The sequence below is a fragment of the Eschrichtius robustus genome, chromosome 19 (genome assembly GCF_028021215.1).
Source record: "Eschrichtius robustus isolate mEscRob2 chromosome 19, mEscRob2.pri, whole genome shotgun sequence".
NCBI classification, from domain to species: Eukaryota; Metazoa; Chordata; class Mammalia; order Artiodactyla; family Eschrichtiidae; genus Eschrichtius; species Eschrichtius robustus.
Window position 1 is genome coordinate 6,316,029 of NC_090842.1, and position 26,714 is coordinate 6,342,742.

Here is a 26,714-nt window from a genome sequence, read left to right on the forward strand (position 1 = left end):
AAGCAAATAACGCCTGTAATCCAACCACCCAGAAATAACCTCTGCTAATATTTTGACATACTGTTTGCCAGCCTTCGATATCTTTTTGTTTTATTTATTTATTTATTTATTTATTTATTTATTTATTTATTTAGGCCACACCAGGAGGCTTACAGGATCTTAGTTCCCCGAACAGGGATTGAACCCGGGCCTCAGCAGTAAAAGAGCCGAGTCCTAACCACTGGACTGCCAGGTAATTCCCTCCACATCTTTTTAATGCACATGTTGTCATTTTTGTGAAGAAAGTGACAAAACATCAATCCAGAATGTCAATCTAGAAAATTACACAGACTGGGAAGACATTCTGGAACCCAGTTGTCAAAGATGTCAGTCACCATTATGATAAAACTGAAGTTACATAATGATGAGATTTAATATGGAAACCCATCTAAGAAAATGTTGTCCTATTGATGTTTTATAGCTATTTTCTTTTGTGGAATGCTCTTCTTAAAACGGAGCAAACGACCCCCCACTTCTCCCAAGTTGGCCGTGAGGAGAACACATCTTAGAGTCGATACCCTTGCAGGATCAGGAAAAAAGAGAGTAAGGAGGGGGGAACCTACAGATCTGTGACTCTGTTTGTAGCTAAATGATACCTCTGCATCCCCGTGTGCCTCAGCTAGTCCTAGGTCTGATGTAGGGGTAGAGTGGTACAGAGGCTAAAAATGCATTTTTGGTTATTTTTTCTTGCCTATAGTTAATCATTTCTTGTCTTTAAAACACATCAAGTGATGGCTAATAATGTTAATGATAACAGTGCTTATGGCGATACTAACAAACATTTATTGAGGTTTAGTCTGTGCTCCTTACTGTACTCTGCACTTTAGTGCATTGTTTCATTTTAATCTTCACCAGATAAGTAGGACACAGGTACCATTAGTGTGCCCATCTTACAGACTGGAAAACCAAGATTGAGAGAAATTACGTAACTTGCCTAGGGTCACACCATTAGTAAGTTACACAGCATCCTGGATCGACCCAGCATTGTCATGCTGGCTGTGCTGCCTCCCTAAGAGGGCTCCACCCAACAGGTGATGCCAATGGTGAAGAGAGACTCAAGGATGCAGAGGATGATGAACAAATCCCCAAGGTTTGGAGTTTTGTACAGGAAATACATTTTGGTTCTCTTTTACTTTCAAAAACAAACATTTTGTTAAGAAAATAATTATATGCTGAGCCTTCATGTACTCATTAGGCTACAAAAAATACAAAAAATTTAACTAAGAAACATCTTATAAAGAAGCCTAATATTAATGTTGATGAATTGTCAGGGGAGTCTCCTAGTAGGCTTTTTAAAAACAAAGTATTTAAAATCTAGTTGGCTTTATGAATGTATTATATTACATTCTGCTTTTTTTACTTAACATTCAATCATAGCATTTTCCCACATCTTTAAATATTTTCAGAAACATTATTTTCATGACTACCTGATTCTTGATAATATGGATGTGTCAGAATTTACATAACTTTTCCATGAGTTGTTTCTGAATTTTCCCTATTATAAATTGTGCCCCAGGTAACAAACTTGCACATAAAAACTTTAGTATATATTTTTAATTCCAAAAGTTTTAAATATAAACTGGATCTATAGAGCACACTACCAAATGTGGTAAAATAAAGCAAACTATGGAAGAGCATGAATTGTCTGTAGGTGACTTTATAACTCAATCATCATTAGACATTGAATAAATAAGATTTCTTTTCTCCTTTAAGAAGTCTTTCTCAACTAGCAAGGGGAAGAGTGTGTTAGCGGGGGCAGATTTTGTCAACATTTCCCAAGGCATCCAACCCCTTCTCTTCCTAGTGTGAAGATCATCTGAAATAGCCTAACACACCTTAAAACAACATGCTCCATCAGAGCCAGAATTATTTTCCATTTTCAAGTCCCTGATGAATTCTGCCTTTATTCTCAAGAGTTTGTATGGATAGATCAAGAAAACTATTTTTATGACCTCAGCATTCTATTTACTGTATTCCTTTAGAAAATTCTAGTCTATCTTTATTCCATTTAAAAGTAAACCTTAAAATTCCTATGTTCATCTTCTGCTTAAAAAAAAATTTCTGTTTTTATACACTAAAATGCATCCGCTTTATAATACTTTATTTATGATGGTAGACTGAGCTGAGAACCCACTTATACCTAAATTAATACCAATACAGATTCCTAAGAAGACACACACACACACACACACACACACACACACACACACACACACAAATAATCACATATGAAAGTTAATACAAGGATACCCGAAAGATAAAAATTAGATGGAATTATAGTTTAAAAAAAAAAAGCAAGTACTACTACAGAAGGTGGGGGTGGATCCAGGGCAGTGCCATTGGGGTGGGAGCTGGGAAGAGAAGCGGATACAGGGGGCACAAACCAAGTGATTAGCTATGGTTCCACAGGTGGAGCAGTCAGACAGCCTTCTCTCTCCCTCCCACCAGTGTGCCAGGTAACAACACTAGAAACGTGGGTGTCTGTCTCTAAGGGCAGCAGTGACTAATGGAAACTATCTCAGTGGGTACTAGATGGCTTTTTCTTCCTGACTGTAGTGGATGCTGTAACACACCTGTCAGATTCCTCTTCCGGGCTGAAGGATTTATCTTCCCAGCCTTTGGAGACAGCCTTCAGATGTCAGCCCTCCCTGGAACTGCCTTGGCTGAAGACTCTCTTCTCCCCTAAGGTGACAGTCCTGTCTCATAGCCCACATTCCATGACAGATCACCACTGAGGTATAAAGGCCTGGCTCCTTCACCCCAACTCAAGACCAGCCTGAAGGGCCATTCTCGCTTCAGAGCTCCCTAGGGGGTTGGCTGAGCATTTAGTGAGACCATGTGAGAGCCCAGCTTCTCCTCTACCCAATCCTACACCCACAGGTGGCAACCTCCAAAGCACTCTCTTATAAACTTCCTGCACACCAATCTACATCTCTGAGTCAGCTTCCTGGAGACCCCAACCTATGACATTACCCAAAATGCAGGCTTGGGCCCTCCTGCAAGGTGGCCCGGAGGTGCAGACTGAAGTCTCAACAGACCCAACTGCTTTCACATAAGTCTTGGATAAGCCCAGTCATCGAGTCAACCTTGGCCATGTGTCTTTTCCAAACACATTTCACTCTGATAAAGAAAAACAACAAAAAACACTTGAAACTGTTGTGGAAACAGTAAGAGCAACCACATATTCCATTTGAAAGAGTCAACACAAACACGGGGAAATCTTTTCTGAAGAGGCACTGGACATCAGAGAGAAATGCTTAAAGGCTTAAAAATGCTCTCACAAACTTTATCTCATTGAATTTTCACATCCCCACGACATGGGAATTATTTAGTCTGTTTTACAGATGTGGAAACTGAGGTTTTGAGTGTGAACTCCCTCAGTTGAAGCTAGGAGTTGTGTGTAAATCTTCTGAAGGATATCATAAAAATGGAGTTGACCTTAATATCAGTATTAGTATGGCAGGGCTGGTCAAGTTGTAAAATACAGCATCATATTGATATATAATAGAAAAGTTATTAATTCATAATTATAAAACACTTTTCACTACAGCACACATGACATGCTTGCTAATGGACACTGTTGGTCATTGATTTAGGCTATTAGAGCAGCAGCTGGCCTTCTTCAATCAACCAAGCGTTATCCATAACCAGGATGGACCTGGCAAAGGTCCAAAAACAAAGCAATTTGCTACTTTCCATTTCCCTAAATCCATCACCAAAATAATAGAGCAAACGCTTCCATTCAAATCACTTTTATATATGCTCAGGCTGAACTAGATGAAGGCCCTTGGCAGGCAAAACATTCAGTATCCACTTTAGTACCGTCGATATATGAAGCAATCAACCCAGCCGGGTACTATGTAAATGTAATGGCAAACATTTTAATAATAAACTAAAAACATTCAGACCACTCAGGTACCAGGGCCCAGTGCCAAGAGCCTGTTTTCGGGGTAATCTTGTGGGTAGGAAGAGAAAGAGGATATTGCACTGAATAGGCGAGTGACTCCCATTGCAAAGTGGAAGATATTTGGAGTGATAGGAAGAGGCTGAACAAAATCTAATGTATTATCAGCATACATCATTTACACATGGAGCTCAAAGTGGGGTTTGGGAGCCCATCATCAAATCACATTAATTGTTATAAATCACTACCCTTTACTGAGCAGTGTCTATGTGTCAGCCTCAAATTTGTCTTTAAGCATCTCATGGTATGCTTGGCTTTCAGAAGAAATGGAAGCTTAGTGAAGTTAAGTAACTTCCCCCAGATGGCAGAGTTAGGGTTAGAGCTGGCATTTAAATCCAAGCATTCGGACCCCAGAGCCTGGGTGTCTGCCTGCCTCAGATACTATGAGGACCAGAGCTGGCATGCTAACAAGCACATGCAAGGTCTGCTGAACTCCAGGCAACGCTTGATCTTCTCCCTGGAATGGTCTGGAGCTGGTGGGAGCTGGCTATGGGGAGGAGAAATGTACCAAAGTCTAGATCATGCATGTAGCTGGTGTCACGGTTACAGGGTGGGAGGGGACTGTGTCAGCAAATGGGGGAACTTGAGAAAATAGAGACCTTCGTGTCCTCAAAGAAGTTAGCAGCCCATGTAACATTTCAAAGACTGTTTGGTGCCTTTCTTTAAAAGCTCAGTAAAATCAGACCTGACCTGCTTTTAAATGTCTCCATCTCAAGATACTCAGGTGATGCCTATATGGGCATAAATGCTGAAGACGGAGTCTTGGTGCTTCAGAGTGGTAAAGACAAAAATTTTTGGCTTTTTGTGCTCAATTCACCAATAACTTCCTAGAGGTGTATAAATTCCCTAAAGGCTGCCCCTGTCTCCAACTCCCCACCAGTGGCCAGCATTGATCCCTCTACCTCCACCCAAACCTGCCTAGACCCATACAACACGGTGACCAAGTAGGCAAGCTTTCAGAAGCCCCAACCCATAGGAGAGGTTCCAGAATCAAGCTCTCCGCTCTCAACTCCTGGGTGGTTATGGAGCAGCCTGGGTTTGTGCCTCTAGGAAAAGGGACCATTTTATGGAAATGTACCTGCTTGCCCTTCTTTTCAGATTTTCCAAGTTGACCTCCCCCTTCTTTTGCCAGAGGCATCTGTTGCCTTAGGGAGGATTAGGATGTAGAATCAGGAATGCAAAGAGAGTGAAAGATTCAATATTCAGCCTAAAGACTTTAGTGAAACAAAAGTCTTGAAAGCCAGGCTTTACCAAGAGGGAAAAGGGCTTTTTCTACATTGCAAAGGTTTTCCTGTAAGCCTTAGGTAGAGCTAACTCAGGATTTCATGGAGAGGTTCCCACCTACCCTGAGACCATTTTAGCCTGGGAGAGGAGACAGGGGAAAGCTGCTGGACACAGAAACAAGACAGGAAGGTTTTCTGAGTCTCAGAAAGTCTGGCTTTACTCAGAGCTTTGTATTTTACAGTTGAGTATGTTTCCAAGCGTTTTACTCTGTCTTATTTCCTATGAGCTCAGCAGAATAAGAATAAAAAAGAAAATATTTGCACTTTCCCTTCTCCTCAAGAAGAAAGGCAAGGTTTGAGTCTCGCAGGCTCAGATTTTTCTAGCCCCCAGGTGAAACTGGAAAGGTGGCTTACTTTTACATGCTGAAGCTACTGGAAGTTTCTAAAAAAATGGATGGGGTGGAGGTGGGTGAAGCTCTACAGTTTACCGAGGATTAAATAAGGTGAGCTCTTTTTAGACTAGGAAGGGGTTAGATTCTGAGTTATGTCAGTAGGCCTTCTGGAACATTCACTGTGCATTTTCATATTTTAAAGGTCTGAGAAGTCCTATAGTTAAAAAAAACAAAAACAAACACAAAAAAACAGCATTACCCAAACTTATTTAACTTCAAACCATTTTTCCTCATGGTGCATTCCTATTACCATTTCGTAGAACAGCAATCCAAAGACATAAGTTTGGAAAATGCGGACTTAGAAAAAATACAAACTACCACGTGCTGAGAACGGAGACCACCCACATAACATGGCTTAGCTGTTAAGACCATGAACTGAGACCGCCTGTGTCAACCTGATCGTTTGTTCCCAGAAACCTTTGGCCAAGAAAGGTAAGACTCTAAACCAATAGAAACAACAACAACAACAAAAACTTCACTGTTTGTTTCAGGAAATTTATGAGGATCAATTTACCTGAGGGCACTGTTGGCTACCTGGACAAATAGCTCATTTATCAAAAAAAAAAACTTACTTATAAGACTTACTTCAAGACTTACCTTAAGACCTTGCTAGCATGTCATGAACTTTACCCAATGCCAGTTTCCTACCTTAAATCACAAGAGCCTGGATTCTCCCTCCCAAACCCCATAAATATCCATTTTGACTTCCACCTTCTGAAACATTGCTAAGGTTCTGTCAAAGTGGTGTTCCCTATGGAAGAGAGCTTTAACAAATGTATCTTTGCTTTATTAACATGAGTTATCTGGTGATATTTTGGGAAGTCGTACTATGAGCTGTTTGGCCACACGACTGAAAACCTATTCAATCTAGTTTTTAATTTATTTTATTTTTTGGCTGCGTTTTGGTCTTCGTTGCTGCACATGGGCTTTCTCTAGTTGTGGCGAGCAGGGGCTACTCTTCGTTGTGGCATGTGGGCTTCTCATTGCAGTGCCTTCTCTTGTTGGGAGCACGGGCTCTAGGCACGTGGGCTTCAGTAGTTGTGGCACACGGGCTCAGTAGTTGTGGCTCGCAGCCTCTTGAGCACAGGCTCAGTAGTTGTGGCGCACGGGCTTAGTTGCTCCTCAGCATGTGGCATTTTCCTGGACCACAGCTCGAACCTGTGGCCCCTGCATTGGCAGGCGGATTCTTAACCACTGTGCCACCAGGGAAGCCCCAATCTAGTTTTTTAAAGCTTACATTTCATTTGTGTTTGTTTTTTATTTTCATTCTTACATTAAAAATGTTTATTATATTGTTAAGCAAAATTGTTTAAGGCTTGAAAGTAAGACAAAAATGTGTGTGGTGGCGGGGGATGTTATTTCAAAGTCACATGTAAGCATTACTTAAAAAGTCCATTCAGGGCTTCCCTGGTGGCGCAGTGGTTGAGAATCTGCCTGCCAATGCAGGGGACAGGAGTTCGAGCCCTGGTCTGGGAGGATCCCACATGCTGCGGAGCAAATGGGCCCGTGAGCCACAACTACTGAGCTTGCGTGTCTGGAGCCTGTGCTCCGCAAAAAGAGGCCGCGACAGTGAGAGGCCCACACACCGCGATGAAGAGTGGCCCCGGCTTGCCACAATTAGAGAAAGCCCTCGCACAGAAACGAACACCCAACACAGCCATAAATAGATAAATAAATTAATTAATTTAAAAAAAATCTATAAAAAATAAAGTCCATTCAAGGATTATTTAATTATCTAAGAAAATGTAATTTGTTCACCTCATAGTTTACTACTCATTGAAGGTTGCATATTTAGTGAAATTACATGTTAATTTGTAGGTTTCTGTATAGTAGAAACATGAGTATTATTCAGTAGAAAAGATATCTTGTAGGATATCAACTGGCTTTGTATATAAGCTAGCAGACTGATTCTAAAATTTCTTTATTATTAGATCACCTACAAATACTTAGCTCTCCCAATGTTCTTTGAGTCACACTTATTATCTTATTGGTTTGCTTTCTAGTTGATGAGTGTGGACCTGTCTGCACTTTATATTCCTAAAAGAGTCATTTTTTTTTTTTAAAAGAAGGATATTTGTTTTACTTTTTTTTGTTAAAGGAATTCCTTTATTTTTATTTTTTATTTATTTACTTATTTATTTTTGGCTGCGTTGAGTCTTCGTTTCTGTGCGAGGGCTTTCTCTAGTTGCGGCAAGCGGGGGCCACTCTTCATCGCGGTGCGCGGGCCTCTCACTATCGCGGCCTCTCTTGTTGCGGAGCACAGGCTCCAGACGCGCAGGCTCAGTAATTGTGGCTCACGGGCCTAGTTGCTCTGCGGCATGTGGGATCCTCCCAGACCAGGGCTCGAACCCGTGTCCCCTGCATTGGCAGGCAGATTCTCAACCACTGCGCCACCAGGGAAGCCCCAAGAGTCATATTTTTTAACTTACTGAAAATTGTATTTTGACAGTTTTTGTTTTACAAAAGTATCAGTCTATAAAGCACTGAAATTAAACAAAGTGAAACAAAAACTGATCTTTCACTACAGAAAGTTTTAAAAGCACTGTCTTAACTCTCTCTGAGTTATTCTCTGCTGAAACTCTTGGAGCTTCCTTAGTTTCTGTTCTTCCTGAGGCCTCATCATTCAGGTCTTTGGATGAACCTGGGAGCCACACAATTTCCTTCCATTAAATACTTTTCTTTAAAGTCTTGAGTTGGTTAGGGTTTCTCATAACTGATAAAGTCACTGAATTGTAATTGCAGCTGACAAATATTTATGACAGAACAATCGAACCTCTCCCTAGGTACACAAATTGGCTATACCTATCATAAAAACATTCTTGATCAAAAATGTACATGATGAGAGCAAAAAGTTGGAATTGAGCTATCCCAAAACCAAAGCAGGCAACTTTGGAAATAAAACGATTTTTATGTACATCTTTATCTTAGGCCTCACTCACTCTAGAACCGCCTTGACCTTTCTCTAAAACAAACAAAACACCTGGAAGCTTAATCAGAGCTGCTGTGCACCAGACTCCATGCCTTTACCTGGGAGATGTTGCTTCTCCATCCCTCTAGAGTACAGACAAGGGCCTGGTTCTAGCCCATGCCCTCTATGCCCCTTTGGACTATGGGAATGACCACTGGGCCACATCCCCATGGGCATCTACCTGACAATCCTGGTTGCCCCCTACTTTCAGTTTCCTTCCCCAGTGCCTAGAATTTGATGCTGAATTCCTCTCCTAGCCTGATTTATCCCCACTCACCCTTGCTTTCTGTTTCTAATTCAACAAACTTCTTTCCACTGAAAAACGCAGTGCTAACCATATTCCTTGGAGGTTTTGACTCATATTTTGAACTGTTTTTCAAGCACTAATTATTTCTTTCATGTTCTTCAGAATCAACGTTTCCTCATTTGGAATTCCCCCTGCCCCCACGGAATTTAATGTATACGTATGAAAATTGAGACCAGCTTTAGCTAAAAATAGATCCTCTGGGAGGTCTCTGCAATCAGAGACCTGACTTGCGCAATTAAGAGGAAGCTGGATGGCTGATAACTGTTTGGGCTTCAGAGGAGGATGCAATAAGCTGGTGCAGCAGCTGGACACTTTTCAGGGGTGTCCTGCTAAGACACCACTTACCAAGTTGCTCACAAGGAGAAGCGGGGTTGTGTGGGGTGGCTGGAACCTGGAGGCTGGTCCACCAACACACTCTGCTGCCCCGAGAAGCAGCTGGGATGTGGAGAGGCCAGCTGAATGTTTCAGCAGAATTGAGGTCTGCAATTTTTCACAGGAATGTTCTCCTAAGGAGGGCAGCCTGCAACTCAGAAATCCAAGATGCCCCACATACCAGTGTCCTTGTAACTCACTTGGCAGAAAAACCCAACCTGAACACACATGGTGGTATTTGTGGTCCTTGTTTATCCTGGTTAGGGTAAATATCCATATGTGTCACTGCAGAAATATGTTTTATTACATGGTGCTGCCCCAGACCCCCCTGGTGGAGTGGGTAATATACAGCATATACATTTCACTAGCTTTTTCTAAATTCCAAAACACATCTTGATCTAAGGTTGGGAAGGATCACTTCTCAAATGCTTTTCAGGGAACATCCTTTTAATTTTTAGCCCTGTGAGGCTCTCAGGGGCACCCCAGTCTGTTCTCCAAGGAGAGGACTGGAGCACTTCTGTGGGAGGGAACTGGATATAGCCTTTCACATGGAGAGAACATGCAGAGTCAGGAGATCAGAGCTCCTTTTCCACTGCTGGTACTTCTTTTGAGATACTGGGTCTTTAAATCAACCTTCGTGCCTTCTTTGTTAAAATGGGATTTATAATCCTATCTTACAAAGGGCTGTTGACTTGATTAAATGGATAAAATGGTACCCCCGCCCCCTTTCCTAGATCAGAGTATCTTTTAAACTAAAAAACCTGTTCTCAACTTAGTGCTTCTACATTACCTGATCTCTCTGCCTAAAGGTTTACCAATGCCATCTCCACCTGGCTGGTTCCTTCTCCTAGTTCAGGTCTCAGCTTCTCAAAGAAAACGTCTTTAGCCACCCATTCTACCGCAGCCATCCAGAAATCTCTATAACACAACCTTGTCTTATTTCCTTCATTGTATATATCATCCACTTTTCACGTAAAAGTTTCCTGTTTTCTTAGGTGTGTGTTTATTTCTATCATGGCTGTCTCTCTCTTTCCATAAAAAATGAAAGCTCTAACACAAAAGGCATCTTTTTTTATCTGGTTCAAAGTTTTATCCCTTGTACCTAGTACAGGGTCTGGCATAAGGGATGTGTGACCATTCTGTGATTCTTAAATAATTGACTAAACAAATGGGACTCCATGTATGTCATTTCCTTTCCTATCTCCTATTTTTATCTCCAGAAAGAGAATGCAAATTTGGTTAAGTACAAAGAGTGCCTAGGGATATTCTGACTGGCAAGTGTTTGCACCTCTTGCCCTTTTGCTTTCAAGCCAACAAAAATTTCCATGAAAATTAAGATAAAAAAGGACAGACAGAGGGCATCACAATTATTAGAATGTGTGTGGATTTGATCTGTTACAGGATAATAAGATCTTCTGCCTTCTCAAACTATTTAAAGCTACGCTTAATCTTGCCCAATTTATGTTTTGGTGTTGTACTCATTAAGCAGCCCAATTCATGTGGTTCTAATACCTTAAATTCGGAGATGCTCCTGTAACATCTGTATGTTCCTGTATTCTTAACCCTTTGAAGAAAAACAGAAATAAAAGAGATTTATACCAGCTCCAGAACCATGTGAGTGAAGACACTCAACAAGTTGAAGAGTGAGGCCATATGGCAGCACGTAGAAGTTGACAGTCTTAATTAAGCAATCTGCTCACCAGCATCACCAGCGAGAAACCTGGCATGATGGCTGTCATCTGCTGCCACCTAAGAGACGTTTCCAACGTGCGTGTGTGCTACGTTCTAAAAATTCTCTCGCACGGACCACAGCCTGCAGTCGTAGAATGTTAGTACTGAAAAAGACCTTAGCAACAGAGTAAAACACCCTCATGGTGGACTCTTGCTTTTGCCAGCCCAAATCTTCCTGGACACCTTGACTGGTTCAGGGGTAGGTACGTGACCCAAGCTGGACCCAGAGAGTTAGCCATGGGGTGTTCGCTGGGACGCTTGGAAAAAGAGATGCTCTGGGTTGTTACGCTGGAAGAATAAAAGGCTGGGACTTCTGGTGGCCATCCTGGAGGAAACCCCTCTGAGAGTGAGGGGTACCAACACTATATAAAGCAGAGCTGAAGAATTAAGTGTGATATTGATGATATCATTAGAGCATCTAGATCCACATGTTCTTAAAGCCAGCTCAAACCTTGAAATTTTCAGTTGTGTGAGCTGATAATTTTATATAGTTTTGCTAAAGCCAGTTGGAGTTGGGTTACTTTGGATTACAACCAAAAGAGCCCTAATATACCCTCATTACACAAATGGGGAAACAGAGGTCCAGAGAGGAAAATGGTCATACGAGTCAGTGTTTGAGCTGGGATAAACTCCAGGGATGCTGCATCTCTTTTAGAAAACTTGTCTTCTAGACGTCTTCCCCAGTCTAGACCCTTGGAGTTCTCTGGGGCTCTGCTCTTACCCTTATTTCACATTCCGGTGCTTCTTAATCATGCTGCCTTCTCCCCTGCCCATCTCTCCTTTGATATGCCTCCCAACCATCCCCATCTCAGAACTTCTGAAAAGGCTCCATGCCAGCCTGAGCCTTCCCAGCTCTTCTCTCGTATCCGTGTCCTATTCTGAACTTCCAGAAAGCCAGCCACCCTGTCTGATCGCACGGCTCCCCTTTTCATATATTCCCCATATTGACAATTCAAAGCACTAAAGGTAGATTTCAAAGTCTCAGTCAGCGCCAGCCGTCCCATGCTCTTCAATATCTTAGCGCCATCCTCTTCTTCCTTTACCACCAATAACGACCACTGTCAATAACAGCGGTGGTATGATAAAAACAACATGTGTGTTTGGTCTTCTGTGGTGACTCATTCGACCCACACACCTGTCTCAGGAGCAAGGGTGACTTCATGGAGGTGAATGTAGATGCCTATAAGGGACAGGCAGAATAAAGGAGGTAGTTGATCGGATGACAGGAAGACAGTAGAGATTGGAGAACCACAGGGAAGGCCTCAGCTACTGTTATTGCTACACTACTTCCAGCAGCTAATATTTTAGTGCTTACGATAGACCAGCCACTTTTCAGAACCCTTTACATAGATGAACATTTAATCCTCAGAATAACCTATTGAGGTTGCTACCATTATGGTTCTTTTTCCAAATGAGGAAACTGAGGCACAGGGAGGTTACCCACCGCAACACAACTTGCCCAAGTTACTTAGCTGACACCGGGCTAACCTTGGATTTAGACTCAGGCAGCCTGCCTCTAGGATCTATATTCTAGAGGTCCAGTACTGCCAGAAGTTATGAATTTTTAAAAGTGAAATTCTCAATGTTGACAACGAACTTCTTTCATTAAACACTTCAGACTCCTACACTGAGCAGCCAAACAGGACATATCTGTGGGACAAATTTAGTCCAAGAGCTGACAGTGTGACACCTCTGGTCTATTTATTTCTTTCATTCCACTGATAAGAAAATTTATGCCAAGAGAGCTCTACCGCATCTACATTCCTCTTCTCCTAAGGCCCTCTCACCCTGTTACCTCTTATGTTTCCCAGTCTTCAAAGTACAACTTAGGACCCAAGTCTAATGGAAGGTTTCTCTAAGCATTTTACCATATCCCTCCCTAATGCGTATATGTGTTCTTTTTATTCTGCAGTTATTTTATTATATCACTTTACCTTTATGAAATGAGGTAGTTAATATGATGCATTTATGCGTACCCTAGTTAATATTAATTGATTACTCAACTGTTACAGATATGTTGGTGGCGGGGTGGGAGGCAAACCTGTAAAAATATTACATTTCTATAGGACTCTGTTTAAATATAGGAAAAATCAATGTAAATAGGAGTCCACATTCTGATCCAAAGTATAATCACCTTCATAATGATGGAGTGAATTAAGTGACACCAGAGTGATTTTCCTTGGCATATCACAACAGTTTAAACCAAATATACCACTTGAAACTCCAACTTATTCAGATCTATGTAGACTGTAGTACAGGTCACGCTAAATAATTTCACTAATCAGTTAATCAATCTCCCAACCTGAGAGTTAATACAAGTTAGTAGTACAGAGGACAACGAGAAAATGGAAAGGAAATTATCTTTGTTTTTTATTTCTTAAGCCACTAAAACTGAAAACAAAAGCAAAAGAACTTAGGAAGTTCTCAAGGATAGAGAATATATAAAGACAAAATCCCGAGTCAGCTTGAACTCAGGAAACAGGAATTTCTCCACCTGCTAGGTTGGAAAGTTCATCCATTTATTACCACCCAAATGAAATCTTTTCAGCAGGGTCAAGAGGGCCTTTGTTTTGACATTTAATTCACTAGCAATGTATTTCCTGCGTTAGGATGCAAAACACCTCTCACATTGCTTTTTCATTAATTGCCTTCATTTTTCAAGTCCCCTGTTTGATTTATAGTCAATTAAAAACACCCTCAAAAGCCATGACTCATGTATGTTAAGTACAAATACGATTTATGCAACACCATGGACTCCATGGATGACTTGGCTACTAACCAAGGTCGGTATCAAGGTGGCATGACCAAGAAGCGTCTTGGTGAAAGGAACTCATGGCGGAGGGCAGAAAGCAAGAAGCGCAGGGTCATGGACAAACTGCCACTGGATCCATCCAAAACAGGAAAAAGAGGTACTTTTTCTATATTTTTCTGTATTATAGAGGAAGAATGAACTTGTCCATGAACAGAAAAATCATAATGCAGTAGAAATTCTCTATTTCACCCAGGTTGACGAAAGTAGATGGGAAAATTAAGTGGCAAATTTCCTTGATAGGTCACCACCAACATCAACAACAGCTACAAGACACAAGACCAGAGAATTCTGGATAAGAGCCAGAGCACTGGAATCCCAGATTCAAATTTTGATGCCACCAATTATAAGCAATACAACCGTGGATGAAGTGCCTCACCTAGCCCAGCCTTAGTATCCTCACCTGTAAAATGGGCACATGAGGGTATTTTCCCCCGAAGGCCTATTATGAGGTTCAAGGGGACTCTCCACACTTAGAGAGCACACAGTAAATATCGGCTATGAAGGCCACAGATGCCACATTTGTCAGCACTAGGGGTGCCTTTAAAAATTCCCAACATCTGCCTCTAATGTGTGCACACTTGTTACATTTTCTAGAAATTCTCTTTCTTTCTGTCAGTATATGCATACAGCCCTTCATGAGGAAATCTCTTGAGTTATCCCTCCTCTCCAGGGAAATGAACATACTGAAACTTTAGAAGAATATCAGAAAAGTCAAGAGATTAAGTAACATCAACCTAATGCCTTAAATCAGTGATTTCCCACCAAAATGAGGTAAACAAAAACACTTGGTGAATTTTTTACAGAGCAAAATTTACTGAAATTAAAAGACTGCCTTCTCTTTTGTAGTTGGTCCTTACTCCTGTTTCATTTGTTTTTTGATACTAATGACCTTTTAAAAGAAAAGTCTGGCCACAGTAAATGGAAGTATTCTCACTCTATCTCATTTATTAGCTTGTTTTTTTTTTTTCTTTTTTCATATTCAGACTTAGAAAAATGTTTAAAAGTACACTCTTATCAATCCAAGATTTTAAAAAAATTCTACTGGCCCATGAAGTTCAAATCCTAGAATCACTGATTCAGATTTTTTTTTTTAATCTCTTCAGATTTTAATGTCCATGATTTGTCTTCTAAAAAGTCAGGTTTAGATGGCCATTATAAGGATACCAAACCTATCTCAGACCTCTGAGTAATAGTAATAATAACAACAACAATGGCAATGATAACAGCAATAGCAATAATGATAGTAATAATAATAACAGCTTCCATTTATTCATAACTATGTTCTAAGCATTTTTCCATCAATTACTGCATCAACTCTAGAAATAAAGACTGTAATTATCCTTCTTAGAGAGATGAGGTAATTCAAACTTACAGGATTCAGGTAACTCACTCTTGGTCACGTAGCTAACATGACTGTGTCATATGTTTGAACTCTAGTCAATGTGAGTTTTAAACTATATGACCTTAACCTCAATACTATAACCATCGGGCGGGTACAACTAGAGCCCATCCTTAGTAGAATTGTCAAAAGGTCCCTCCCTGGGTGTTGCAAGAGGGGGCAGGGAAGAAGCTGACTCTACTCAGTGGGAAGCATCCCCTGACAAGAAAAGCAAGATGTAGTCACAGGTACATGACCTTGCTGTCCTGCTTGAATGACCAACTTCGTCCTTATCCCCATGTAGGCCCAAGTTACTCAGAGACAGTTGCCTCCTTTGTGGTCTGGTTCTGTCTCTTTTGGGAGTCTCTTTTTGACTGGGGTCACTTTGCTTTGTTAGGATCTGTGTAGAGATGGTGAACTTACACCAATACTCGTGTTCCTCTACATTGCTCAGCTTCTTTTGCAGTTAGCTTGGCTATGTGACTAGGTCTGGCTAAGAGTGTAAGCAGAAATGATACATGTCCCTTTTGAGCTCAAGTGGTTAAACATCTGTGGTGCCTTCCCCACCCTTTTCCTCACCCCTCTATTCTCCAGCTCGGTGACTTAAGAGTGACTCAAAGGCCCAAGATGGCAGGACCAAGTTGGAAGTAGCTTGGGTCCTCGAGTTCCTGCGTGGAGGGCAGCTACTTGGAGGAGAGCTACCCAGGAAAGCAGGCAACCTGCATCCACATGACCTGAATGAGAAATCAACTCTTATAGTGTTAGGTCACTGGGGTTGTTTCATAACAAGCCTATTTTGACTAATGAGGCTTCTTTATTAAAAGTGTAATTACACAGGTTGTATTTTAGGTGAACCCAGGTGCGGCAATTTCTCTCTGTGTATCTGTGTTTGTGTGTGTGTAGTCCAAGAGGAGTGATCCATGAAGGATGAACAAGGGGGATGAAAAGCACTGACCGGATAGTGGCTGGGTGGCCAATAAGATGTCCTTTCTGGACACTGGAAGTTGGAGACATCTCTCCTTATAGAGGTTGGAGGATCATGAGTATGGTTTCCCTTGGTGAACAAGATGATCACAGATCCCTCCATAATGCCAGGAAGGTCTGTCTGAGCGGATATGGCAGGGCAGAATATTCTGTTCTATAATTTTTCAGGACACAAGATAGTCAGGGGCTTATCACTTGGTCTTTTTCCACATCAGATGGGTGGCTGGTCAGTTTTCCAGGCCAGATATTCTTCTGGAGCCTGGGTGTCAGCTGGGAGGCTGTAAATAGGGTCATTATCCAAATATTGTGGTATCAAGATAGCAGCTACCAGAACTGCATGACTTTCACGTTGCAGGAGAAGCAACCCCATCAACCAATTTAAGAGAATTCGGGGCGTTGGAAACCTCTAGGGACCTCCTGCAACAAACCCCTCACAAATTCCTCCTGGAGTCCGAAGGCCTTGAGTGGATATCTCCTTTCTGAGTTTCTGCCTTCTAAACTGTCTTCCCCTTTCTTCTTGTACTTCTCATTGAAAATGACAATAAACACATCCTCCCAGCTCACCTTTTAAGACTGAGATGAAGCCAGGAAACTTTTGTCCAAGTTATCTTGAGTTGGGGGTTTTGCATCATGCTGTGAAAGCTACAATGATAAAGCTCCCCCCTGGTTACATTAGAAGAAATAGTGGGATGCCATGTTTTGATCCTAGAAGCTTGTTGAAAATGGCCCTTTAAAGACGAAAGCAAGTCTAGTTAGTGGAAAGGAGAGTAGAATAAAGAGTTATTTGGATGTGAAGAAAATAAAAGGCTTTAGAACAACTGAGGGAAAGATGTATCAGAGTGAACAGTGAATAAAATATTAGGGAAATAAAAGGAGTGGAGGTGACCATTAGTAACAGTTAAAGCAGAAAAAGATAAGTCATTGAGAATTGAGGGGAAAGATGAAAAAGGATAAAAGGAAATATTACCGTCTGAACAAAAAGAGCAGGAAGCCATGGACAGAATAAACATTCCCTGTAACGCGTGCTAAAAGCTAACACAGAATTGGTTGAATATAAGTCTGGGGTATGAGCAGATATACTATGTCTGTAGGGCAGAGACAACATTTTCAGACAAGTTTATAAAATGGTGAAAAGCATAGACATAAATTGATTGATTGTGCTGTACTTTACACTTTCTGCAAGACAAAAATTCACAATGATTGGAAGCCAAATCTCTTAAATATTGCAAAGATAAAGGAAAAATGGAAAGTGTAACTGCCATAGGAGGAGTCCAAGGTAATGTTACTAACCTGGTTTCTTTTAGCCTCTGTTATTACCTAGATCATCAGCTTATATTTACACATCACTGAACTATCCCTAACCATTTTCTGGATCTTGGTAGTGGCCTCAAATATCTAAGTATTTTTAAACATTCTGGTTCTGCTTGATTCTTTCCAGTTTTCATCCAGATGTTAGCCTTGTGACAATATGGCCTTCATTCTGAGAGGTCACACCACTCATTGGTTTCTTGGCTAATCACATTTTTCAGAGATAGAAAGGTCTTGTGTTGGACCATAAAGAAATGCATGAAAGAAACTGAGACTGAGAGGGGAGGGTGGGAGGGAGACTTAAAATGTTAGTTGGTTAGGGGGAAAAGTCCGTTCAAAATTTTGTGCTTTTTATTTCCTCTTCCATGTGAAATAGAGCAAAATACATTGCTACTGCTTCTGGAAATCCAGATTTCCCAAACAGTATTCAACAGACATTCTCAAGTCTGTGAAAACTTTCTTCTTCATTTAGGCACAATTAACCTTATTCTCAGGGTTATACTCATGGCAACCTATGTTCACTGCTTTGAGATGAACTGAAAGGTATCAAACCAAATCTGCTCTTTGTATTTTTTTCCCTAGTAATATACATGGACCCACAATTTCACTGAGAAGGGGGCTAATCAGATTTTGCTGATCCAACAATTCACATACAAATTCACATATAAATTTTAAAATATCTTCAATCCCTATATCACTGACTTTTCCTGAACGTGCTATCATTGATAATCAACCCAGCTCCATTTAGCATTTACTAGCTTACACAGAATCAACAACCATAACCCACTAAATTACTTAGGAGATTAAAAAAAAAAACAAAAAACTACACAGACACACACAAAACTGTGATATTGGAATGTACAGGATGGTCTAGTTTAAATGAAAAAGGTCCCCCAAAGTATGATTGTTTCCAGCTTCTCAGAGGTGAATTAAAAGCTGTTTGGTGTCGTGAAGATTACAGAAGTAATCACATTTATGGGCCTGCTTTGCATACCAACTCTATTAATAATTTCCATACTCAGGGTGGCTTCACATTTCCACACATGTTAATATAGATGCCATTTGGGAATTGCTTGGAGAAAAAGAGAAAAGAAAGAGAGAAGGAGAAGAGAAGAGAGGAGATGATGCAGACGAGAGGAGACGAGAGCCAGAAAAATGGTATCTTAAACCAAGTTCCGTTTAAAATATAGTGATTCTGATAAACAGAAGAATCAAAAGACAAATGAGAGTTCGTGATGGCCTGACCCAGGAGTCACACTCAGGGATCAAATTAACATGAAATCACATACTGGAATTCACTTATTGTGCCAGTCCTGCACCTTGTCATTATAGACTCTAATTATTGAAATGACTTCATAGGCGTAATTGCATCAAGATGTGCATGGGCTTCACCTTGGAGGGCTCCCTTGATGCTCAACGTTGTATCTTCATTATTGTGTTCCTTTCAACTCTTAAAATGTGCTCCAGCCTCACAGAACAATCCAATCGAACAGGCTGAGTTTTCTTTTCCCCCTTTTCTTTAAACATGCCAGCCACATAGCACGGGAATGAAGGAATGTGTTTATCCTGAAAGGCAAACCTGGGACCATAAGGGCAAATGTACAGTTATCTTCCCTAAAGGGACCATAGAGCATCTGACCAAATTAAACCATTGTTTTTATATCCTTCATTCCCAAATGTTAAAGAATGCTGCTCAAGAGCCTACAATTAAAAGCTTATTTGTCTACCATCAATTTTAAATTCATCGTGCTAAAACTAAGCTTGTTATGCATTTAGCAATGCACTCCATGCCCTCATAAAGATAAAACAATATAACACTGGCATTAAAAATAGGAAGAGATTATAACCACAGATCTGAGCAGAGCATATTTTGAGGAAATTAATTGGATTTGGGGGGATTTGAGTTTAGAATAGCCAGTAGAGGTTTCAAATCTTTCAGAGAACTATCTTATTAGCATTAAGAATAAGAGTTTAAATTCCTATGCCTAAAAATTCCCAGAAGTTAACATCCTGCTCTCACCATTATTTTGATCCAATGCTATGTATGAGGTAGAACAGCAATCCATAGGAAGGCAATGGTCTGTTCTCAGGATCTGCCCAGAGGAAATGGATTTCATACATTGGAGGCTTGGTGGTCCCCTTTCCTGGGAGCAGTCAGGAAACGCTTATCGGTGATAAAATACTAAAAAGAGACACACACCACTCTATTCACCTCTAAGCTGACAAAGCCCTACCTCAAGACCTTCCACCCTGGGTCAAGCAGTGACATAAGAAAAACGATCAGAAAATACTTAGTTTAGGGAATACCGTATCCTGAGTCACATTCTTAGACATCGGCGAATAGGCCAAAAGCATCGTCAAGTGACACTGCTTACAGTTTAGAATCGCCTGGTCCTCGATGAATTCAGCTGGCTGATTGATATGGAACAATTTCTGCTGAAACCCAGGAGTGCAGTCCAAATCTTCTGCAGATGTTAGCAGCAGCACCTGAGAAAAACAAAACCATCAATATTTTAACAGCGGCTTATACGTTTGCCCTGCTAACTTTTACCAAATCTGTGACTTTTAGACACGAGCTGAGGTTTTAATTTCATTTCCCAAATTAAGAGGTAGGTTGATACCTCTCCTGTGGCTGCCAACCATTCGTTTTGGCAATGAGATTTGGAAAACACGCAAATGGGAACAGCTGCTGCAGTTTCCATTAAGTTGTCGTTAAAGAAATAACTTCCTCAGATTTTTACACCTGCTAAGAATCTCACCATGGTTTCCACGTGTGAAATTTCATTACAGAAACTGTCAATTTCACATGATGCCTGAGCTAAAACCAACTTCACTTTCATAGATGCAAAGGAACGCTGTCATCGACAAAGAGGAGGAAAACGCAACTATTCCATTGGAAGTTACTTCTAACAAGAATCCAGGGCCCCGTAGACCTTCACAGTCCGATATGGTGGTCATGAGCCACAGGTGACTACTGAGCACTTGAAATGTAGCTGGGCTGAAACTGTCAGTAGAAGAATACGTGTTGGATTTTGAAGACTAAATACTGAAAAGAAAAATAAAGTAAAATATGTAATTAATAATTTTTATGGGATTACGTGTTGAAATGCTATTTTACAGATTGGACCAAATAGATTCACTATTAAAATAAATCTTACCCCTTTCTTTTGACTCTAGTATGTTTGGTTACTAGGAAATTTAAATTTTACAGTTGCTTCTGAAGGCTCAGCTTTGTCTTTGCAAATCCTTGGGGCACTTCATCCGGAAGTCAAAAATTTAGTTTATGTGTTTTGGAACGTCAAAGTTATGTGAAAACACTCTTGGACAAGGGTTGTAATGAAGTCAGGTAAGAAATAGTCATAGGCTTAGTAGGCAAAGACGATAAGCAGTGTGAAGTTAGAGATTACCTCTTTTCCCCCATTTTTTATGCCAAGCACCTACCACATATACTGGCACAGAGAAGACGCTCCATGATACTTACAATACAATGATTGCTAATATGTTTCAGCCTTGCTATGGCAAGCACTGTCCTAAGTTTGTTGTACGCATGATCTCCTTCAATCTCCACAACAGCGCTGTGATGTACTTAGCGTGTTACAAGACACATTTTACTGACGAGGGGCCTGACATTCTAGAGAGGCTAACAATCTTGCCCCGAATCACACAGTTAGGATGGGTGGAGCCAGGATCTGAATCCAGGTTTAAGTGTTCTCTGATTTTGACAGAGCTCCGCCTACACCCTTCAGGCAGGACTTTCTGTATTTTTTTGCCTGGGACATTTCTCTGAAACCTGTGGGAGGCTGCTTTATCTGAGAATGGCGCCAGCGGGCAGTGTTTGGAAATTCACACCCCCAAGACCATCACCATAACTGATGAAAACTGCCGTGTGAATACCCCAGCCCTCAGGTGAGATAACGCAGAGGCAAGCGTTCTGTCTCCCACTTGGACTTAAGCAACAGTTGTCCACGGTGGTATCTGGCTTGATAACTCACCGTCCATTAGCTGCCTTCTCTTCTTTGGTTCATTTACTCATCCCCTGTTGGTATTTTTCTGACATCACCGTCCAAATAAAACTATTCTGCACTCAAGTCTTTGACTCAGTGTCTGCTTATTGGGAAACTAAACTTTGATACCAGAATGCAAACTCTTCTTTTTTTTTTTAACTTTTTATTTTGTATTCGAGTCTAGCTGATTAATGTTGTGATAGTTTCAGGTGCACAGCGAAGTGACTCAGCCATACCAGAATGCCAACTGTTAACCACTGCACACAGGCTGTTGAAGAAAACTCGTTATCATCCCCACCGGTGATCTCAAAGGAGTGTACAAAAGGTTGGAAGCTGTGGAACCAGGGCTTCTCTCTAAATACCAGCCCTCTGAAATGCACTGAACCCAAGGAACAAGAGGAAGAATCAACCTCCCAAGGTTCACCATGTGGCCGGCCTGAGAAACATCAGAGGAAGTGAAATAGGAGGGTCATCACCCTGACCGACATCATCCTTCTAAAATCAAAGGGGGGAAGGATGCTATAGTCGCATATCTGAGCACTTCTGTGTGTAAAACTTTCCCTTGCCTTGAGAGCAGGCTCTGGGTAGATCACGTCTAAGGCAATCATAACGCTGACATCCCAAGTGGTGCACACAGAAAATGCAGATTCAGGACTCAGAATCATTTGCTGGCAATTATGCAAGCAGAAAATCTATAACTGGCCAACGTTAATTCAGTTAAACATCAAGTGGTCAAGGGTCGCCTCCAGGCACCTTATGCCTACAATTATATGTTAACCTTATAATCAGCTAATTCTTCCCTCAAATCCCAGACCAGTAAACCAGTCATTCCTGAGGAACTAAGGCAAACGACATTTCTCCAGGGATCCTGAGCTAAGAATCCAGGACTGACTGAGAGTACAGGTGAGTGGAATTCCTGGTGCTTATCTCTCTGTGGCTTAGTCTCTGTCCTGGCCTCTTGGCAGGTTCTACTTAGGATTCCTCTGGAATCATAAAGGAAAAATAAACCGTTTCGAACCGCAGATGCTCAGGGAGGGTGAGAGTGGTGGGAGAACTCTCAGAGGCTCAAAGTTTTTTTTTTTTTTTTTTTTGCAAATTCTTGGGTCACTTCATCCACCAGGCAAAATTCAGGTTAAAGGCTTTGTAATATGAACACACAGCACTCTCCTGGGCAAGTGTGACTTAGCGAGGTAAGAACAAGTCAAATAATTCATTCACTCTCTCCTCCCTGTGTCCATTCATTCACTTATTCCCAAACATTTGTTAAACTCCTGGGATTCAGTGAGCACTTTGCTAGGTGGTGTCCTGGAGCTTATGGAGAAGCCCTATAAGACAATCATTAAAAGCATGAATTCCAGGGTTGTTTGACTTCGTTCATTCTTGGCTCTGCCCTTTACTGACTGTGCTATTTGGCATTTTTTCCCCCAGCCACTCTGGTCTCAGTTTTCTCATGTAGAGAAATATGGAAAACAAGATGTGCATTGAGAGTGGCCATGTGGGTTCAATGGAATGATACATATAAAGCAATTAGAATAGTGCTGCACAGGATAAGCAGTCAAGAGTGTTAACTGTTATTATGGACTATAAAAGGTGAGAGGCATTAACAAATCATAACTTAATTAATTGATTAACTAAAATTAAAACTTAACTTGAAAGGAAATCACGGCTCTCTTCAGGAGCATGTAAAAGCTGGGAGTCGGGAGTCGAACTTCACCTAGAGGAATCAAGGAAAGCAAACCCACTGAAGGGGCATTTCTGCTTTCATCTCAAAGATGGGTCAGAATTAGCTGGATAAATGGAGAGGAATATAGAGTGGTCTCTTTAACCAACACACACTTTGCTTTCACGTGAATTTATGCCTCTCTGGATTTCATGCAACAGATCTCTGAAACGACAAAACTGCGTTTAAAAAAGAATCCAGGGCTTCCCTGGTGGCGCAGTGGCTGAGAGTCTGCCTGCCAATGCAGGGGACACGGGTTCGAGCCCTGGTCTGGGACGATCCCACATGCCGCGGAGCAACTGGGCCCGTGAGCCACAACTACTGAGCCTGAGCGTCTGGAGCCTCTGCTCCACAACAAGAGAGGCCGCGATAGTGAGAGGCCCGCGCACCGCGATGAAGAGTGGCCCCCACTCGCCGCAACTGGAGAAAGCCCTCGCACAGAAACGAAGACCCAACACAGCCAAAAATAAAAATAATAAATAAGTAATAAATTTAAAAAAAAATTAAAAAAAAAAAAAAAAAGAATCCAGACTAATTTAGGGCTCCCCAAAAGCTGAATGTCTCGCTGAGCACTAGTGGTAGAGCGTTCGAGTTACTGCTGTAACCCCTTGATTTTTGTAGCGGATTTCAAATAGTATTCAGCTATGAGCTTACCATGGCTTCAACTTCAATAGCACTGAGTTTGGTGGTGGGATATGCAGAGGCATCCCTCACTGGTCTAAGATGATCACTCAGACATGACTCCAGAATTAGGCAGCCCCTTCTCCAATATCATCACATGTCACTCTTATAAATATGATACCTGGACATGCTTTTCCCCAAACTCTCTTTAACATTTCCAGAATATAGGCTATGAGTGACATTCCAAATGCATCTTTAATGCCATGGCAGTAACGGTCTTCCTATATGGTTCTTTTGTTCATTTATGCATTAGTTTGCACTTCATAAACAATAGGCAACCAATACACCTTTGAAAGCTCAGCAATGATCAAGTTTTATGATCACCAAAGGATTTCTATTACGTGAAAATTACAATCAGCCTGCTTATGAAGGCAGATTCACATTCAGACAGACTATAAGCACAGGACAGAGCCACAATGGTTCTGTATGAATCCCAGTTTACCAGCTGCCAGTTACTAGCTGTAACCCTCTGTATCTCAGTTTCCTCAGATAGAGTCTTATAGGTTGTCATGAGGATTAAGTGAGTAAACTATTGTAAAGAGCCTTGCACGGTGCTGGACACATAATAATTGCTCAATAAATGTTTGCTATTATTATTTTTACTATTATTATTATTATTTCTATGTATTATGTTTAAATTAATATACAGGATTCACTCATATTCCCAGGGTAGACACTGACAAATAGCATCAAAATATTACTTTTGTTTCTACTATAAAATTGTTCACTGGATAGACTGTGCTCAGAAGTATCAGAGGGAAACAGGAGGGATCTGAATCAGATAAAAGATAAGGAGAGAATTTGCACCTTGGGGTCAGCTGCACAGTAAGCACATCAGGGCCTATTGTGGACTGAGTTGGGCTGCTCTTGCAGGACACTGAGCATCCTTTAAAATGACAGCTCAGGGACTTCCCTGGTGGTCCAGTGGTTGAGGTTCCACGCTCCCAGTGCAGGGGGCCTGGGTTTGATCCCTGGTCAGGGAACTGGATCCTGCATGCCACAGCTAAGGATCTCGCATGCCGCAACAAAGACCCCACGTGCCGCAACAAAGATCCTGCGTGCCGCAACTAGGACCCAGCGCAGCCAAACAAATAAATAAATATTTTTTAAAAAAAGAGAATAAAATGACAGATCAGGGCTCTGTCCTCTATGTATGAGCCCCTGCCCTAAGCTTATGTACAGATGGCAAATTCTGACAACACACTCTTCATACCTGCTTCTCTTTTTAGCTTCCATTTCCGTGCTGCTGTTCAGAGCCTTCTCTTTTAAGAAGAAAGAGTGTTTGTTTATCCTCACAGGTGCTGAGGTGCTGATTCAAGAGCATAGCCAACTTTGGAGTTTGCTTCCAGAAAAATGATTTTTTTTCTGCCCCAGACTGCAGGTTGCCAACTGGCAGCATAAGGGATGGATCGGGCCAGCAGGTGTGGCTGCTTCAGCCAGAGCAGTCTGTCATAAAAGTTAAATTATCACATCCTGTCGAGCACACCTCTCTGAGCTATCCTTGCCTGCACGACTCCCTACGTTACTGCTCCCCGTCACTCAACTTAGTTACACCCTTGTCTGGCCCTCTAGGCATTTGAGTTTGCAACCCCTGCTTTAGACTTTGGAAATAAGCTTTTCAAGCAAAGAACTCTCCTTGTTATGAGTCTCTAGTTACTTCTCATAATAGTACCCACAGCTATGTGCTCCTGGCTCTATTGCAGTATTTTTGGTCATGTGACTAAGCACTGACAACAAAAGGAGGGTGGAAGGATTTTCACCACTAGTCCTGGGCCCTGAAGTGCCCTCTTTTACCCATCTAGGAAAACAGAATAGGAGGACTTCCAAGGTGGTGGAGTCATCCAACAGAACGATCAGAGAAATCAGTCACTGCTTAGAGGACAAGCACCTGGGAGAGATGCCCAGCAAGGAAACTCCATGTGCAGCCTGCGGTCCCTGAGATCTGGGGTTGTTTGTTACACTTGGCTGACTATGCACTAAACCTGGAAGGCATAAGGGCAGAGGGTTTTCTATACCACAGCATCATAGACTGTTCCAGAGGCCACAGAGAAACAGAAGAACTGAAGAAAAGCTTAACACAACTGTATTCGAAGCGGCCATAAATAAAAACAGAGAAAGTTACTGCCACAAATAATTATCTCAGCAGGCTGTGAACAAGCTCAGATCTCATCCTCTCTTAAGTCAGCTTCAAAATGGTATTTTCCAGATGAACTCGCTAGTGTCTCCTGGCCCCTTGTTGTTTTCCTTTCACTGACTCACTCGCTTTTTGCTATTAGGGTAGATGGACAGTTACTTTATCCTTGCCACAAAACACCTCCGGTTTACTCTTGTCAAAGTCAGTCCAGTGGAATCAGTTTGGAGGGGCTTAGACTGGCGGAGAAGAAAGGCTACTATCTCTGATTTGCAGGATATAAAAATGTTACAGCAATGTATCTGATTGATTCTTTATCCTGCCAGGGACCTAAAACCCTGAGTCCTGGAAGGGTTTATAAAGACACACCGCCTACAGGGAAAGCACAGAGAAAAGAAGCACTTCAAAGACACACACACACACCTGCACACGCACATATTGATATGTTCACTGTGAGTGTCAGTTCATGTCATCCACGCTCCCTGAGTCTGACCTCCTTGAAATATTCCTGGTGTTCTACAGCCTCTGGACACAGAACATCTGCCACCTTCCTGGCCATTAATGCACGACACTTAGAAATGATTTTGTAATTCTTGGGGAGATAAAGGGTCCTGTTGTTGCCTTCATACACAGTTTGAGA

General features: G+C 41.5%; 1 protein-coding gene and 1 long non-coding RNA gene across 3 annotated transcripts in view; one reads left to right on the forward strand and one right to left on the reverse strand.

The window, feature by feature from the left end:
• The window catches only part of CDH13 (cadherin 13), a 1,028,096-nt gene that overhangs the window by 787,393 nt on the left and 213,989 nt on the right, over positions 1-26,714 (reverse strand). For both annotated transcript variants that reach the window (XM_068528121.1, XM_068528122.1), the window contains exon 2: positions 19,914-20,025. In XM_068528121.1, the coding sequence (XP_068384222.1) occupies positions 19,914-20,025 (112 nt within the window). The remainder of the gene's footprint in view (positions 1-19,913; positions 20,026-26,714) is intronic.
• Positions 22,358-26,714, forward strand: part of LOC137752665 (uncharacterized) — a 54,483-nt gene continuing 50,126 nt past the window's right edge. The window contains exon 1 of the long non-coding RNA XR_011071255.1: positions 22,358-22,445. This is a non-coding gene — a long non-coding RNA (uncharacterized lncRNA). The remainder of the gene's footprint in view (positions 22,446-26,714) is intronic.